We start from the raw sequence: 15,473 nt of genomic DNA on the forward strand, positions 1-15,473 counted from the left end.
TGTTTTATATAATATAATATAGGTAAATTTAGAAAAATAAGGGCGTTAATCATAGTCGCTGTCATGGGCGGCGTGAAGGCTCTCGGCGCCCTTATATATATATATATATATATATATATATATATATATATATATATATATATATATATATATATATATATATATATATATATATATATATATATATATATTAAATATATGCAACATACAATGAAGTGGGCCGCCATGACCAAATTTCCCGGGCCGTTTTTTCAAGCCAGTTCGACCCTGGTTAGTATGGACCGATTTCTAAATAGATAATTATCTTAGCTCAATGAAAAAATAAAATTTTCTAACAACTTGATGTAGTCTCTGGCGAAATGATACAAACTTGGGTTTCCTTCATCAATTCCTAATCACATCGGAGCATTATATATCAAGTTTCTGTGTAAAATCCAGAAGTTGCCAGGGAAAATTAAGTGCCGAAGTATTTAGTTAACTGAACTAGGTTTGTGAAAAAAAAAACTATAAAAGAATCTTCATTTTCTTTGAAGATTTTTACAGTTAACAAAGTTTACAACACCAAAAACTTTTAAAAGGGTAGAAAATCTTTAAACCAATTTGAAAAAAAAAGATATTGAGAACGCCCCTTCAAAAAGGGGTATTTTCCATATTTCCCAACTTTTGTAAACCCCTTTGCCTATCCCCCCCCCCCCTTCAATCTATCCTACAAAAATAAATGTCAATCCGTTTGTTTGTTCTTTATGCAAATCCACGCCTGAGGATCAATCTGCACCAAATTTTTCTTTTGGGAGTGTTTTCACTCAGGGAAGGTTTAAAATCAGGTTCCGACCACCCCAGACTCAATATTCAGGGTGCTTATGCACAAAATCAAGTACAATTTATTGGTGGAATTCCTTTTCTGACCATGAACATCCCTAACTAAGTGGTACAGTCCTGTAGGATAACAAGTTTTTGAATAACAGAAAAGAAAGATTTTAAAAAAACTTGCATATTTTTAAAACAAAATAATACATTTTTCATTAAACGAATTGCCGTAAAATATCCCAATTTACTATGAAATACCCAGCACTTTGAGTGAGGTGTTCCACCTTGTTTCTCGTTAAATACTTATGACACTACATATCAAGTATAATCTTGAAATAAAATAAAGTTGTTTATCAAACCTTAATATTTCTTTCCTGATAGATTGTTAAAATTGCGTAAGACCAGGCTTGTGCTAAAGTTCCGTACTTTCAGTGTAAACAGTGATTATCAGATTGAAATAAACAACAAATATGGCTAGCCGAGAGATAGTGAGACTCTATAATGTCGTTGTAGTTGGAGTATGCTTTATGTTTATATTCACTGCGCTTAATACCAATGGAAATGTTCAAGTATGCAATTTAAAGAATATGTCCTTTAATAGCGTTAAAAAGCAATCGTGCCCTTCGCCTACAAATATTACTTATAACAAAAATATTTATAATCTCTTTACCATATTATATTTATCACCAAAAACACTTTTTATCGTGTATTTTTATCATTTTATGACAAAAAGCTAATCTTTTTTTTTTGTTATTCGAAAAAGTATCTACTTTTTTAGATAGTTGCTTTTAAAATATAATTTCTGTTACTTTTTTAGACATCTGTTTTGAATAATGTGGTAAGAGATGGGAAGCATATCTTTAACAGTAAATATTTAATAAAAATTTATCATGCATTAGTATCTTAAAACTTCTTGCTTCATATTGTTTTTTTTCTAAATTTTTTGCTGGGAGTTTTGTGAAGAAAAAGACTGTTGATTATTCTTTTATTTAATTTAATTTCTCTTTATTTTTTATTTTTTATTGCTTTTAACAGATACAGGGTACATAAGGTTAGTATTTTTTCCAATTCTTCTTTTCTGACTTTGAAAAAGACTGTATTACATTGAAAATATTTTTCAAAAATAATTTAAACAATTAGTTAGAAAAAATAATATTTTTATTATATACTATATCATGTTTGTTTTAATAGTAAGAATATATATATATATATATATATATATATATATATATATATATATATATATATATATATATATATATATATATATATGTATATATATATATATATAGACACACACACACACACACACACACACACACACACACACACACACACACACACACACACACACACACACACACACACAGCAGCTGAGAGAAATTTTGGGCCCTTCCCTTTTGGGAAGTTTTCTTAACGGGCCCTCATTATGATCAATTATATATCCAGGATGACTAGAAGCGTGCTCTGGTCATTGAAAGTTAAAAATGAAAACTAATTAAATCTTTTAAAAGTGAAAAGTATTTAATTCTTATAAAAATTATTTTAAAAAATTATTTATACACACACGGGGCCCCAGGAATCTTCCCCATCCACCCCCTCACCTCTCGGCAACCATGTATATATATATATATATACACTTTTTAGTTTAGGAATACTCTACATAGTGTTTGCTCTAGCCAATTTTATTTCACCTCCATTTGTTCAACATTTTGGACCACGTGTAGCTATGATTTGTGGGGCAATAACTTATTGGTATTATATGTTTTTTTGGAAAAGTTTTTCAGTTTACTTTTTACTTTATTTTTAAAAGTTTTTCTTTTTTTAATATAACACAAACTACAGAAGTTACTAGTAGATACTAGTTACTGTTATTATGTCAATAAAAAATATGTAAAGTGATTTGTAGGCTTACTGTTCTTTATTTTTGAAATATCAGTTTTCTAGTAGTATATAGTTAATATCTATGGTTATATTGTTATATTGTATGGTTATGCAATATGGTTATTTGATTTTTGTATTTGTTTCTGTTAGCTTATTCATAGCTTCAATTATTTATCCATTTGTGGCAACATTGTATATTGCATCATTTTTGATTGGAATTGGAGCAGCCAGTAAGAATTTAGATTTGTTTACTATACTTTTCTAATGCCACTAAATGTTAAATGTTTGTATTAATTTTTTTCTTGTTATTCTTTGTGGTTTTCAATTGTTAGTTATTCTGCTATGTAACATTTTTAGTGTTATTTCATATAATTATATTAGTTTGGTAAATATTGTTAGTTTCAATTAGTTAAAAAAAGAGAAAAGCTTTTTAAAAAAGCTTTAAAAAAAAAAACTTTTTAGTTAAATTAAAAAAAAAAAACTTTTTAGTTAAATTAAAAAAAAAAATTTTTTTAAAGCATGGTTTCCTTTTAAGGTGCTAAACTCTTTATATTTTCTAGAAAATACTGACATCCTTAGTTTTCTAAACTCTTGCAGAAAGGTTTTATCTTCTATTTAATCTTTTTTTACAGTGCTATGGACTGGTCAAGGTAATTTCCTAACATTAAACTCTGATGCTGAAACAATAAACAGAAACACTAGTATATTCTGGGCTTTATATCAATGCAGGTTACCATTTATTTACATATAAAGTACTTTTTTGTCTTGAATTAGAGGTAGTTTTCTTGATGTTTCCAATAATCTTTAAAATTAGTCAATACGACTGAATTGACAAACATTCTATGCCAGTGTTTGACAATATTTATGATATGTAGTGAGATTTTTATACTGACTTAAAATTTCAATTTGTTATTTGATTAGAGAGGTTACACTTTCATAAGTTGTTTGGCAAGCCAAGACCAGAGATTTTTTTTGCAGTTTGAACCTTGACTGTTAGCTTGCCCTATTCCTATAAAGTTATTGTCTTTAAATAGTTTTTTCACTAATACTTGAGTTTGCTGTTGAGTTTATTTTAATGTATCTGATATTGAAATAAACTGAAAAGTTGAAAAGTCTTCATGCTGTTGTAACTCATGCAAAACCATATTCCAGTTAAACCTGATCTTTGCTTAGTTTTTTATTTTCAACCTTTGTTGAGCTTTTGTTTTTGTCTTCTGATCACAACTCACTTTTTTTAATTCAGTTAATGGAGGAATTGTAATAATTGTTTAAATCCTATCTTCAGGTCAGTTTTGTTAAATAGTTTGCAATTAGACAGAAAATGAAAAAACTGCTTTTTTTATAGTTGCTGGATATATTTTGAGTAAAAATTGACACATTCTTATTAAAGGTATAAAGGTTAAAACTAGTTTAATTAAAAAAGCTATCTTTAGTTGGGATTTTAGTTTACTGATTAATTAGAAGGATAACTAATAAGTTAGAAAATGCAAAAAGTTAAATATCATATTTAGTTTTAATGATAATTAAACCTTAAAGCTGGGAACAAAAATGAAATTTTATTTTTCAATGGTTTTGTGTAATGCTGTAGGAAAAGACAAAATAATTATTGATCTTTTTTATGTACTTTGTTGTTTGTTATCATACTATTATTTTATCATATTTTTAAAGGGATTTCTGTTAATATGACTTTGTAAATATTTAATTATATATACATTTTATAAATATGTAGATTTATATATAGATTGTAAGTATTTGAAAATTTTACATTTATAGCATGCTGTTTGGCAATTTGTTTGTTTATTTCCACTTTAAGGGGGAAGTCAATATTAGTAAGTTTATTAAATTTTTAGTGAATGTAAAAGAGTAAAAGTAAATTCTGTTCCCCATCAAAATTGATTTTAACAAAGTTTGTTGTGAAAAACTGAGCTGCTGTTGTCCACTTCAATGTAGAAACATAGAGGCCTGTTCTTTAACTAGTATTTAATTAGATTTTTGTTAATTATTCAGATCCTTAATAAATTAATAATGGTGATTGGCATTTCCTTTGAGAAATCCAAAGTGAAGGTTTTTCAATTTCAAACATTCCAGAATAGTATATAATGAGTATTTTAATGTTCCAGTGGACATAGTAAGTGAGGCAGTGTTTTAAACTTAAAGATAAAAATATTGCACAGTGGGTGAGAGCCATTTTTACATTGTACAAAGTAACATTATTTAAGATTGCATGATGGTATTTATTAAATTTACTAACTTAGTAGGCTCCAAGAGAATTTTAAAAGTTTACACATGTTTTTAAGATTTTTAAAGAATTATTGGTCTTGAGTCTCATTTTAAACCAATTTTTTAAAATAAAAAAAATACTGTTTGTTACAATTACCTTCATACATTTTTTGTAACATCTGTCTTACTGTTACAATGATAATTATGGAAAAAATTAGGTCAATATACTTTTAGAAACAAACAATGTTTTGAAATACAAAATAATAAATCCGGCTGATAAAATTTCAATTTAAAATCAAATTGTATGATGTACATGTAGCATGATAAATAATACAACAGAAAGTTGCACCATATTTAAAACTCGAATATTTCAAGAACTGCTTTGAATTGGATGTCCAAAGAAAATTGTTTCATTAAGTTTTCACCTAATTTTAACAAAGTTATAGATGTATAATCAAAGTTAAAAAAATGTTGAGACTTGACATTTTGTTGATATATGATGATCATATTGATATGGAATTACTCAATTACACTGCAAAATAACATGAAATCATAAAGCAGATATTTGAATAATTACTTTTTATTTGAATATGCTAAATATTGTTTATCTAGTCTTTATGAAAAGACCCACCATAGTTACTGTTACACAAATTTGGTGAATCATAAAAACTAAATAACCTAAAGAAAACTCTTGAAACTATTTATTTGGGCAGTCTCTACTCTTGTGTAGTTGCTTGTTGTTCCAATCAGCTTAAACTATTTGCTTACTGCATTTCTTAAGGACATCAGGAAGAGATGAGCTAAACAATTTACAAGAGATTTGTAAGCAGACAACATGCATTGTAAAATTTTTTTTTCCATTGAAAACCTTCTCAAGAAAGAAAATTCAAATAAGTACATTGGGTGAATACGCAGAGTTCTTGAAAGATGGCTCAAGTCTTTCAAAGAGTTCAAAGAGCTCATCATCCTGCATCTGTTTGGTGACATTTTGATTTCTGAAGGGATTAAAGACCTACGTTTTTGTACTTAAGGAAGTTTTTTTGCAAAATTTTTTTGTAGACAAGTGCAAAATCATACCATACCAAAATTATATGAAGATGACATATTGGATAAAAGTTGTGCAAATGACCAAAATTATACATGGTCTCTTAATAAGACAATACATAAATCTAGCCATTGGAGGTTCTAACAAGATTCTGCTAAAACTCACAAGGCAAATTCCACCAAGACATTCTCAGAAGTTTGGAAAAAAGTAATCTTTTTTCAAAAATTCTCTTGTGTTTGTTATTAAAATTGTTGTTAAAACTTCTGAGTTAGCTAAATATCATATTTCTGTGAAAAATCATGTAATTAACATATCTCATTTCTCTCAAGTGGTTTGCACAAGAGAAAAGGAGCTAATGTTCCATTGCCAGAGCACACAGTAAACACTGTGTACAAAACTTTTCTGCTCTTATTCGCTTAACTTAACCACCAAAGCTTAATTTAGGTTTAAAAGTTATCAAATTGAGAATTTCAAATTTTTGATTTTAGATTTTTTGGTACAAACAGGGATTGCCACAAATTCAACTTTTCTCAAGTTTAATTTTCAAGCCTTCATAACCCTGAAACATTTCTGGGCTGAAACATTTTTGAACTTGATAAAAATATTACTTTTATTTTGTTTTATTTTTTTTTTGTTTGTTTTATTACTTATTGATTAAATTCAAATTAAACTAATGAAAAACAAGAATCAAAACTAAAATAACATTCTTAAAAACTGTGAAAAACAATTTTGTAACAATTCAAAACCACATACCAGAAATGAGCACTCTGCATCGATTTGAATAATTAGGGTTTAAAGATTTAAAGCATGTTTTATAAATTGTAAAACCATTTTTTATATATAAGATTAAAAATTAATAATATAAACTGGTTTTCAAACAAATTTTTGTGTAAGCATCATCATCTGGACTTCAAGGACAATACAGCTATAAACTTAGTACACCTATTGTGCAAATTTTAGCAGTTTTTGTTCATAATTTGTTTTCACTATTGTTTTAAAATAAAAATTTTCTTATTTTAAGCCGATCATAGCAGAATAGTTTTGTACACAGTGTTAACTGTGTGTTCTGGCATTGGAACATTAGCTCTTTTTCTCTTGCGCAAACCACCTGAGAGAAATGAGGTATGTGGTTAATAACATGCTTATTCAAAGAAATAAAATAATTAACTAATCAAGAACATTTTTTCACAGAAATATGATGTTTAGCTAATTACAAAATTTTAACAACAGTTTTAATAACAAGTAAATGAATTTAAAGTATATAAAATGTTCAAACTTCATACAAACTCCATATAATGACAAATTTAGTGAACTTTAAGAAACTTAAATTCAAAAAATAACTGTTATAAATTTTATTTTAGATGGAAAGAGATTCCGAAAATGAAAATGATAGTTTGATTATAAAAGAAAGGTTAGTTCTTTTTACACCCAACTTGTTTTTTATTTAAAATCAAAATTTAAAAAGTGTTTTCAAATTTCTTACAGTTTGTTATCAATAACACAGCAGGTCTATATATTATCTATACTGTAGCCAGGGTATAAGTATTTATAATATCATAGCCAAGATTTTTTATCATAGGATTGCTTGTATACTATGACATGACACCTTTTTGAAATTATGTGTTTTATAACTATTTGCTTTTTAAAGTTCTTTTACTTATTTATTTATTTATTTATTTTAATGAAAACTTTGAAAAAATGTTTTATTTTATATTGTTTAAAAACTTTTAAAACTTAGTTTTTACAATTTTTTTCAACTCTAAAACCATTGCAATGGTTTTGATGTCTTAAACTAAGGTTTGTGTAACTTAAAGTTTTTAGTACTCATCAAAAGTCTTAATTCTTGTTTTACGTTTGTAACTCATTAAAATCTTTTCTGATGTTTTTTTATCATTTTTTTAAATCTTAATAAAAATAAAGTCAAGTAAGATCTTCATGTAAAATGTTTAGTGTTAAAATTTAAAACTGACTAACAACGAAAGAAGAAAAAATGACTTTAGGGTTTCCTAAAGTTATCAAGAGTTTTTTTTTTGAAATATGTTAAGCATAGGCCCTTAAAAGTTTGTGCTGTGTCTTATGAGAACAATCAATTTTTTTTACATCAATTAATTGACATTTAGGGGTCCCCAAGATTCATGAACTTCGATGTGTGATAGTTTTCTTATATTTTCTACAAATCATTTATTATCCTTCTCTAGATTATCCTCCTCTGGATTATTGCCATTAGACTAGCTTTTATCAGTAGACTTCAAAGGTGTGTTACATTTATTCTCCACTGTATGCAGTTTGATGCAAAAGCGAAACATTGTGTACATACGAAATTGTAACAATGCACTCTGTCCATGTGTCAAATGCAAAGTTACAATTAGATAATACATTGTATAACTATTCAGTGCTATGACACAAATGCAATGATAAAAGTACATTTTCATTATTGTAAACCATTGATATTTTTCTAAACTATATTTATTTTTAAAGCATTGCCAACACATCCAACCCAACCAGACCTGCAGCTAGTTAGAGAAGTTCTCTAGTCATCTTTTGTATAACTTATGTGAAGTTAGCCTGCAATGAATGTATTTAGGGTCTTACAAGCAGTGATTAATGGTGTCGCAGTTGGCTCTGATTGATGATAGATCAAGTTGAACCATATTTCTTTGAATCATATAAAAAGCAGATCTCACACCAATTGATGGAACAAAACAAACTCCAAAAGCATCAGATAAAGCACTTCAAACATGTAATGGCAACAGGTTGTCTGCAGCAAGCTGCAACCAATAATTGTGGTTAAAAGTGGTTAAAAGTGTACAAAGCACATGCCAATCACAAGTGTATCATACTTTCATGGCTTCAAATGTTTCCAAACTGCCACCATGACTGCTTTTCCTGAGCCTGAGGCCACACTAAGAAAATGTGGAGCAACCTATTTGGTTGACCATAGACTTTATTGTCATTGTTGATCTGTGAGTACTTGTATTTTTTTCTTTCTAATACTGCTGATACTTTTACAATAATCACAGCAATGCTTTTAGTATGTTTGAGTGGTGTAATTCTACTTGGAGTTACAGGAGGTTTAGCAACAAATTCAACTGATGAGGTTCATGTGTTAAAGAGAAGCTGATACTTAAATGGGAGAATAAATGTGTAGATTCTGCCGTACCATGTTCACATCTTTCAGCTCTTACTTTGGTATTTGTAGCAGCAGCACAATAACTACCTGGTATTCTGCCACCCACTTAAGGAATGATTCTTTGCCTTCTGATGATCATTTATCATGCTAAATGGTTTTCATGTTGATAGGCCTAATGCAGCCCATCCTAAACTTGCCGTCTTTATCATTATTGATAAATTTAAAACTGTTAGTGTGGCTGATTCCAAACAGTATGTTTAGTTTATATCCATATTCTTTCTGGTTTTGTTAATCCTTTGCATTATTACTTTAGTGATATTTTATCAACGGCAATATACTTTTAGCTAAAGGTTTCTTGTTTGCTTGAGGTATCAGGTTCTGTATGAAGAAACTCGAAGTGGAGGCTTGATGATGATAAGAATTGAATTCATTCTATAAAAACTAAACTTTCTTCACATCACATCTATATTTACACAAAATACACATAATGTCAAGTAAATATAGGTAAAAATGTTGCATTTTGAAAAATCATTAATCTTGACAACTTTTCATGATTTTAACATTTCTTATGTTAAACGCTTATACTTAGAATCTTGTTTCCTTGTAATTCAATTCTGTTGCATAGTTAATTTTACTTATTAAGAGGTCCTCATTAATTTAAAACATTTTAAGGCATCAAGAAAATGTTATTTTAATTCACTACAAATTAACAGATAGTATCATAAGGCCTAAAAGTTAATTTGAGGAGGGTATGAATTAACATTCTTGAAGAAAAATTTTAACTGCAACACCCTATTATAGGTCACTGAGTTAATTTTCCTTTTCTCTTACCTGTATATTAATTGTTTGCATAAATTATATTATAAAAATTGTTTACATTTTCTATATTTAGCTCCCAACAATCAAAAAATTTACGCTGGGACCCACTGCAAACTTTCTGTAAATTTTTTTCAAGTTTTTGTAAATTTTATTGTGAAATGTTCTGCTTTCTTATACTCTCTGTTTCTGTAAATTTCATTGTAAAAAACTATCACTATAATCTTTTTTAGCAAATTCATTTAAGCTCCTTTTTACAAAAGATATGTTGCTACTTTCAGTGACTGCATCATATACTGGTAAACTTTTATGATATTTGTACTTCTACTTTATTTTTTTTATAACTTTACTTGACATACAGTTATGCTATATTTTAAATACTGCTTTAGGATTTGAATTGGCATTTTATAGTGGTGTTTATGGAACAAGCATCAGTACGTGGTTTTATATCTTTCTTTTGTTTTGCAGTCATTATTTGTTTTTAAAATTTTAAAATGGAATAGCTTTATATTATTGAGCATCCTGCTTTATTTTCTTTTACTATATTAGGTAATACCAGTAATTTGCATGACTCACACAGACAGGTTGGTGTCATGGGAATTCTTGTAGGATGTGGAGAGATTTCGGGTGAGAATAATAGTTTTCTTTGTTATTTGTATTTTGATCTTAATTGAGAAGATAAAGGCCTAAACTTAAGCAATCAGTTTAAAAAAAACAAACATGTTCTTTTGAAACATGTATGTATGTATATATATGTGTGTGTGTGTGTGTGTGTGTGTGTGTATATATATATATATATATATATATATATATATATATATATATATATATATATATATATAGCTATTTCTAGTTGTATTATTTTCAAATACAATATCTTGTGTTCGTATAAGAGTGCTCAATATTTTGTATAAATAGAGCAATATATATATATATATATATAAAATGATGAAATAACAATTATGTATGGTACTTAAAGTTTCATGCCTAACAGCAATCATCAGCCATGAAATACAAATCAAAAATAGATAAAAACCGTTACAAATTGCAAAAATTACTGTACCGTGTGCTCTGACATCATATAATTATGTTAATTATGTTTCTTAATTATGTTTCATATATATACATATATATATATATATATATATATATATATATATATATATATATATATATATATATATATATATATATATATATATATATATATATATATATATATATATGAAACATAATTAAGTAGCCAGTAAACAAGTCCTCTTCAAAAATAAGAGTTTTAAAGTAAGTGCAATAAAATTCCTTCAAATCTGAGGTGCCTTTTTTTTAGGTAGCCTGCTGTTTTTCATATTTCGTGAGCATACAAACAGACATGGTCGTTATCCAATAGTTATAATGGGTTTTGTTATTCACATTATTGCTTTCTATCTTATATACCTGAATGTACCTGATGAAGCTACCCTTAGAGCAACGCAAGGAGATTCATGGCTTAATTATAAGTAAGTCATTATTTTGTTTTCTGTCTTTACTTTTTTACTTATAAATTTAAATTTTTTACTTACAACGTGAGTTCTGTTTTAATGACTTTTTTAAAACTAAATTCATATTGTGGGTCTAATCAAACTCGTTGTGCTATATTTGTGTTCACTCATACTTATATAGAGGGTTTTTCTCTCAGATATTTACTAATTTCTCCTCTGCAATTCACTAACTTTTTTGTGTATTTTAACTTTGAAACAGTTTATATGTTTATGGTTTGTGTGCCTTTTTACTTGGATTTGGTGACAGTAATTTTAACACACAGGTTTGAGTTTTAGTTTATTTTTTGTTTAAAAGTTATTTTAAGAAGAGATTTACACTCAATCTATATTTGAAAAGCATTTAAATGATATGGTTAACCATTTGATCAAATTATAGATGATTTCCATACTGGGGACAGTCTATGCCAATGACAGTCCTACTGCATTTTCTCTTTATATGTGTCTGCAGGTTTGTGGTTGCTTTTCATTTTTTATGCAACATCAACAAATTGATTTGTCTCATTCTTGAAGTTTAAGTTTTATTTTATTTTTTCCATTCTGTTGTTTTTAGTCATTATGTACTGGAATTACATTTGTTTATGGTCTGGTTCTTACTCTTAAATATCAACTGCTAATTCTGGTTTGGAGTTTTTTACCTCGATGCATCTTTTTATATTTTTAAATACGATATTAAGGAGCTTTTTTTTTTTAATGATTTCTTTTCAAGTTGGAAGTTTTTATCAAAGTTCTTATGATTGCAGGTTGTAGCAGCATTTTTTGGGACAGCAAGCTTTATCAAGGTGGAGCGAAAACATGCAATGCTTAAAGATGCTGGCTCTTTATCACTGCAGTAGGCCTAAAATTTTTGTTGAACTAGTCTAAACTGAATAAATTGTAAAACGAACTTTGAAAATGTTGCTGTAATGTTTCACTGCTATGTTATTTATAATCAATTTTGTATTTATAATTTTTTATTTTTGGTTTTATATTTTTTCGTTTTATTTGTAACGATTTTTTTTTAAAGTCTGTTGTTCAAAATCTGTTTGGTGTTAATTCGGTTAAAACAAAACCTATTGACGATTTTTTTTAAAATGATAATGACGACATTTTTGTTAGAAAAACTTTGAAAAGTTGATTTTATAAAATAAACTCTTGAATGTTTAGAAGTATTACTCAAATGTTTTTTTGTTCAAAAGTGTTTTTGATGTTTTGTTTTCGATTTCTAGCTTTTTGGAAAATTTAGATAAATTTCATTGAAAAAATGACTGACCATATATATGACAAAGTAAATATTTTATTATCTGATGATGAAAATGCCATGTAAAATATTACGCAGACTCTAAGTCACATTGGACTATTACTTTTAACGCTATCAATTAAAAATCCATTAAATGGCAAGTATGAAATTGGTAGGAGAATTGTAAAAATATGGAATCTTTATGGTTACATATATATTTCTGTTCTTAATTTATTCTTGCTCATAATAATGACTTCAAACAAGATATAGAAATTGCAAAGAAAACTCTTTCTTTAGAATTGTTTTTTCTTTATATGTTCTTAACTATTATTTTACTTTTATTATTATTGTTATTATTACATTATTATTATCATTATTATTATTATTATTATTATTATTATTATTATTATTATTATTATTATTATTATTATTATTATTATTATTATTACTGCCATTGTTTTATCATAATTATTATTATTTTTATTATTATTATTATTATTATTTTTATTATTATTATTATTATTATTATTATTATTATTATTATTATTATTATTATTATTATTATTATTATTATTATTATTATTATTATTATTATTATTACTATTATTATTACTGCCATTGTTTTATTATTATTATTATTACTATTATTATTACTATTATTATTATTATTATTATTACTATTATTATTATTATTATTATTATTATTATTATTATTATTATTATTATTATTATTATTATTATTATTATTATTATTATTATTATTACTATTATTATTACTGCCATTGTTTTATTATTATTATTATTATTATTATTATTATTATTATTATTATTATTATTATTATTATTATTATTATTATTACTATTATTATTACTGCCATTGTTTTATTATTATTATTATTATTATTATTATTATTATTATTATTATTATTATTATTATTATTATTATTATTATTACTATTATTATTACTGCCATTGTTTTATTATTATTATTATTATTATTATTATTATTATTATTATTATTATTATTATTATTATTATTATTATTACTATTATTATTATTATTATTATTATTATTATTATTATTATTACTATTATTATTACTGCCATTGTTTTATTATTATTATTATTATTATTATTATTATTATTATTATTATTATTACTATTATTATTACTGCCATTGTTTTATTATTATTATTATTATTATTATTATTATTATTATTATTATTATTATTACTATTATTATTATTATTATTATTATTATTATTATTATTATTATTATTATTATTATTATTATTATTATTATTATTATTATTAATATTATTATTATTATTATTATTATTATTATTATTATTATTATTACTGCCATTGTTTTATTATTATTATTATTATTATTATTATTATTATTATTATTATTATTATTATTATTATTATTATTATTATTATTATTACTATTATTATTATTATTATTATTATTATTATTATTATTATTATTATTATTATTATTATTATTACTATTATTATTATTATTACTATTATTATTACTGCCATTGTTTTATTATTATTATTATTATTATTATTATTATTATTATTATTATTATTATTATTATTATTACTATTATTATTACTGCCATTGTTTTATTATTATTATTATTATTATTATTATTATTATTATTATTATTATTATTATTATTATTATTATTACTATTATTATTACTGCCATTGTTTTATTATTATTATTATTATTATTATTATTATTATTATTATTATTATTATTATTATTATTATTATTATTATTATTATTATTATTATTATTATTATTAATATTATTATTATTATTATTATTATTATTATTATTATTATTATTATTATTATTATTATTATTATTATTACTGCTATTGTTTTATTATTATCATTATTATTATTGTTATTACTAGCTGGAATTACCGTTGCAATGCGCCAGGTTTCCCAGTTATTAGATAGAAGACTTAACTATATTAATCAAAAATGCATTTGTATTTAAGTGGTCATGTTTTTGGGAACTAAACCACACTGGTTTTCTAGCTTTTTCGCAACAAACACATCGATAAATCACAGCATGGACCTATAAGAGATGGACCTGCAACGATTTTGTTTTTTTGCGGACCATGCTCGGAGCGTTTTGTTATGTTTTGTTTTAAACAATAGAAATTAAATTATGTTAAAGTCTGTCGGATTCGTCGAAAATATTTGGTCTCGTCTCAAGATAACAGTAATAGAAGCAAGTTTTAAGCTTAATTTTATATAGCTAGACATTCTTAACATTTTAAGAAGCAACGCTGATGACGATATAGAAATTGAGATCATTTACTTAACTACTTTAGTACATGTATAACTAGAGATATGATAATTTATAATATATATAAACTAGTTTTGTAACTACCTGGAGCACAATGATCTCATGTCCAGGGAACTACTCCGTCTATTATATTGCTGTAGACTTCCAGTTTATGAATATTATAGAATTTTCTATATTTATGTTTAACAACAGAAATATATACAGTTAAGGATAAATAACTTATTCATAAAATGAATGTAAATATAATAAAGAAAAAAAAAAATTGTTACAGTTTTAAAGAATTTAGCGAAGCAAGAATAACTAAGTATTTAATATTGGCATAATATGATTTACCAGCTATATATAAACTTAGTTTTATTTGACAAAAAAAAAAAAAAAAAGGGTTATGTGCTTTTTATGATATATGAAATATGAAAAAACGAAAACATGAAATATCTGGCCGCATTTTACAAGCTAGTTATAAACTTGAATAGCTTTTTAAA

General features: G+C 25.2%; 1 protein-coding gene across 3 annotated transcripts; it reads left to right on the top strand.

The window, feature by feature from the left end:
- Nucleotides 1-1,189: 1,189 nt before the first annotated feature.
- Nucleotides 1,190-12,919, top strand: LOC145183876 (UNC93-like protein MFSD11). Of its 3 annotated transcripts, XM_090093579.1 has the most exons (18): nucleotides 1,190-1,376; nucleotides 1,625-1,673; nucleotides 1,843-1,858; nucleotides 2,455-2,562; nucleotides 2,842-2,921; nucleotides 3,324-3,420; nucleotides 4,465-4,520; nucleotides 6,978-7,078; nucleotides 7,318-7,367; nucleotides 9,979-10,025; nucleotides 10,136-10,201; nucleotides 10,292-10,336; nucleotides 10,452-10,529; nucleotides 11,230-11,398; nucleotides 11,640-11,703; nucleotides 11,817-11,888; nucleotides 11,991-12,059; nucleotides 12,181-12,919. In XM_090093579.1, exons 1-18 carry the CDS (start codon nucleotides 1,278-1,280, stop codon nucleotides 12,271-12,273), a joined length of 1,359 nt encoding a protein of 452 aa, XP_089949705.1. In that variant the 5' UTR covers nucleotides 1,190-1,277; the 3' UTR covers nucleotides 12,274-12,919. The 3 variants fall into 3 exon arrangements, 1 of the variants encoding a protein (XP_089949705.1); XR_016454335.1 differs by lacking the exons at nucleotides 11,991-12,059; nucleotides 12,181-12,919 and having other exon boundaries at nucleotides 11,234-11,398; XR_016454336.1 differs by lacking the exons at nucleotides 6,978-7,078; nucleotides 11,230-11,398; nucleotides 11,640-11,703; ... (1 more) ...; nucleotides 11,991-12,059; nucleotides 12,181-12,919 and adding an exon at nucleotides 5,971-6,163.
- The last annotated feature ends 2,554 nt before the right edge of the window (nucleotides 12,920-15,473 follow it).

The sequence above is a fragment of the Hydra viridissima genome, unplaced genomic scaffold (assembly GCF_058129835.1).
Source record: "Hydra viridissima isolate aposymbiotic clone 2 unplaced genomic scaffold, HvirCarnegie_v1 scaffold_7, whole genome shotgun sequence".
Lineage (NCBI taxonomy): Eukaryota > Metazoa > Cnidaria > Hydrozoa > Anthoathecata > Hydridae > Hydra > Hydra viridissima.

What these genes read in the sequence shown, in the direction of transcription:
- LOC145183876 (XM_090093579.1), top strand. Translation starts at nt 1,278, where the DNA reads ATGGCTAGCCGAGAGATAGTGAGACTCTATAATGTCGTTGTAGTTGGA. An exon ending in AGTGACTGCATCATATACTG is followed by an intron (nt 10,202 to 10,291) that starts GTAAACTTTTAT and finishes ATACTGCTTTAG; the next exon opens with GATTTGAATTGGCATTTTAT. An exon ending in AGGATGTGGAGAGATTTCGG is followed by an intron (nt 10,530 to 11,229) that starts GTGAGAATAATA and finishes CCTTTTTTTTAG; the next exon opens with GTAGCCTGCTGTTTTTCATA.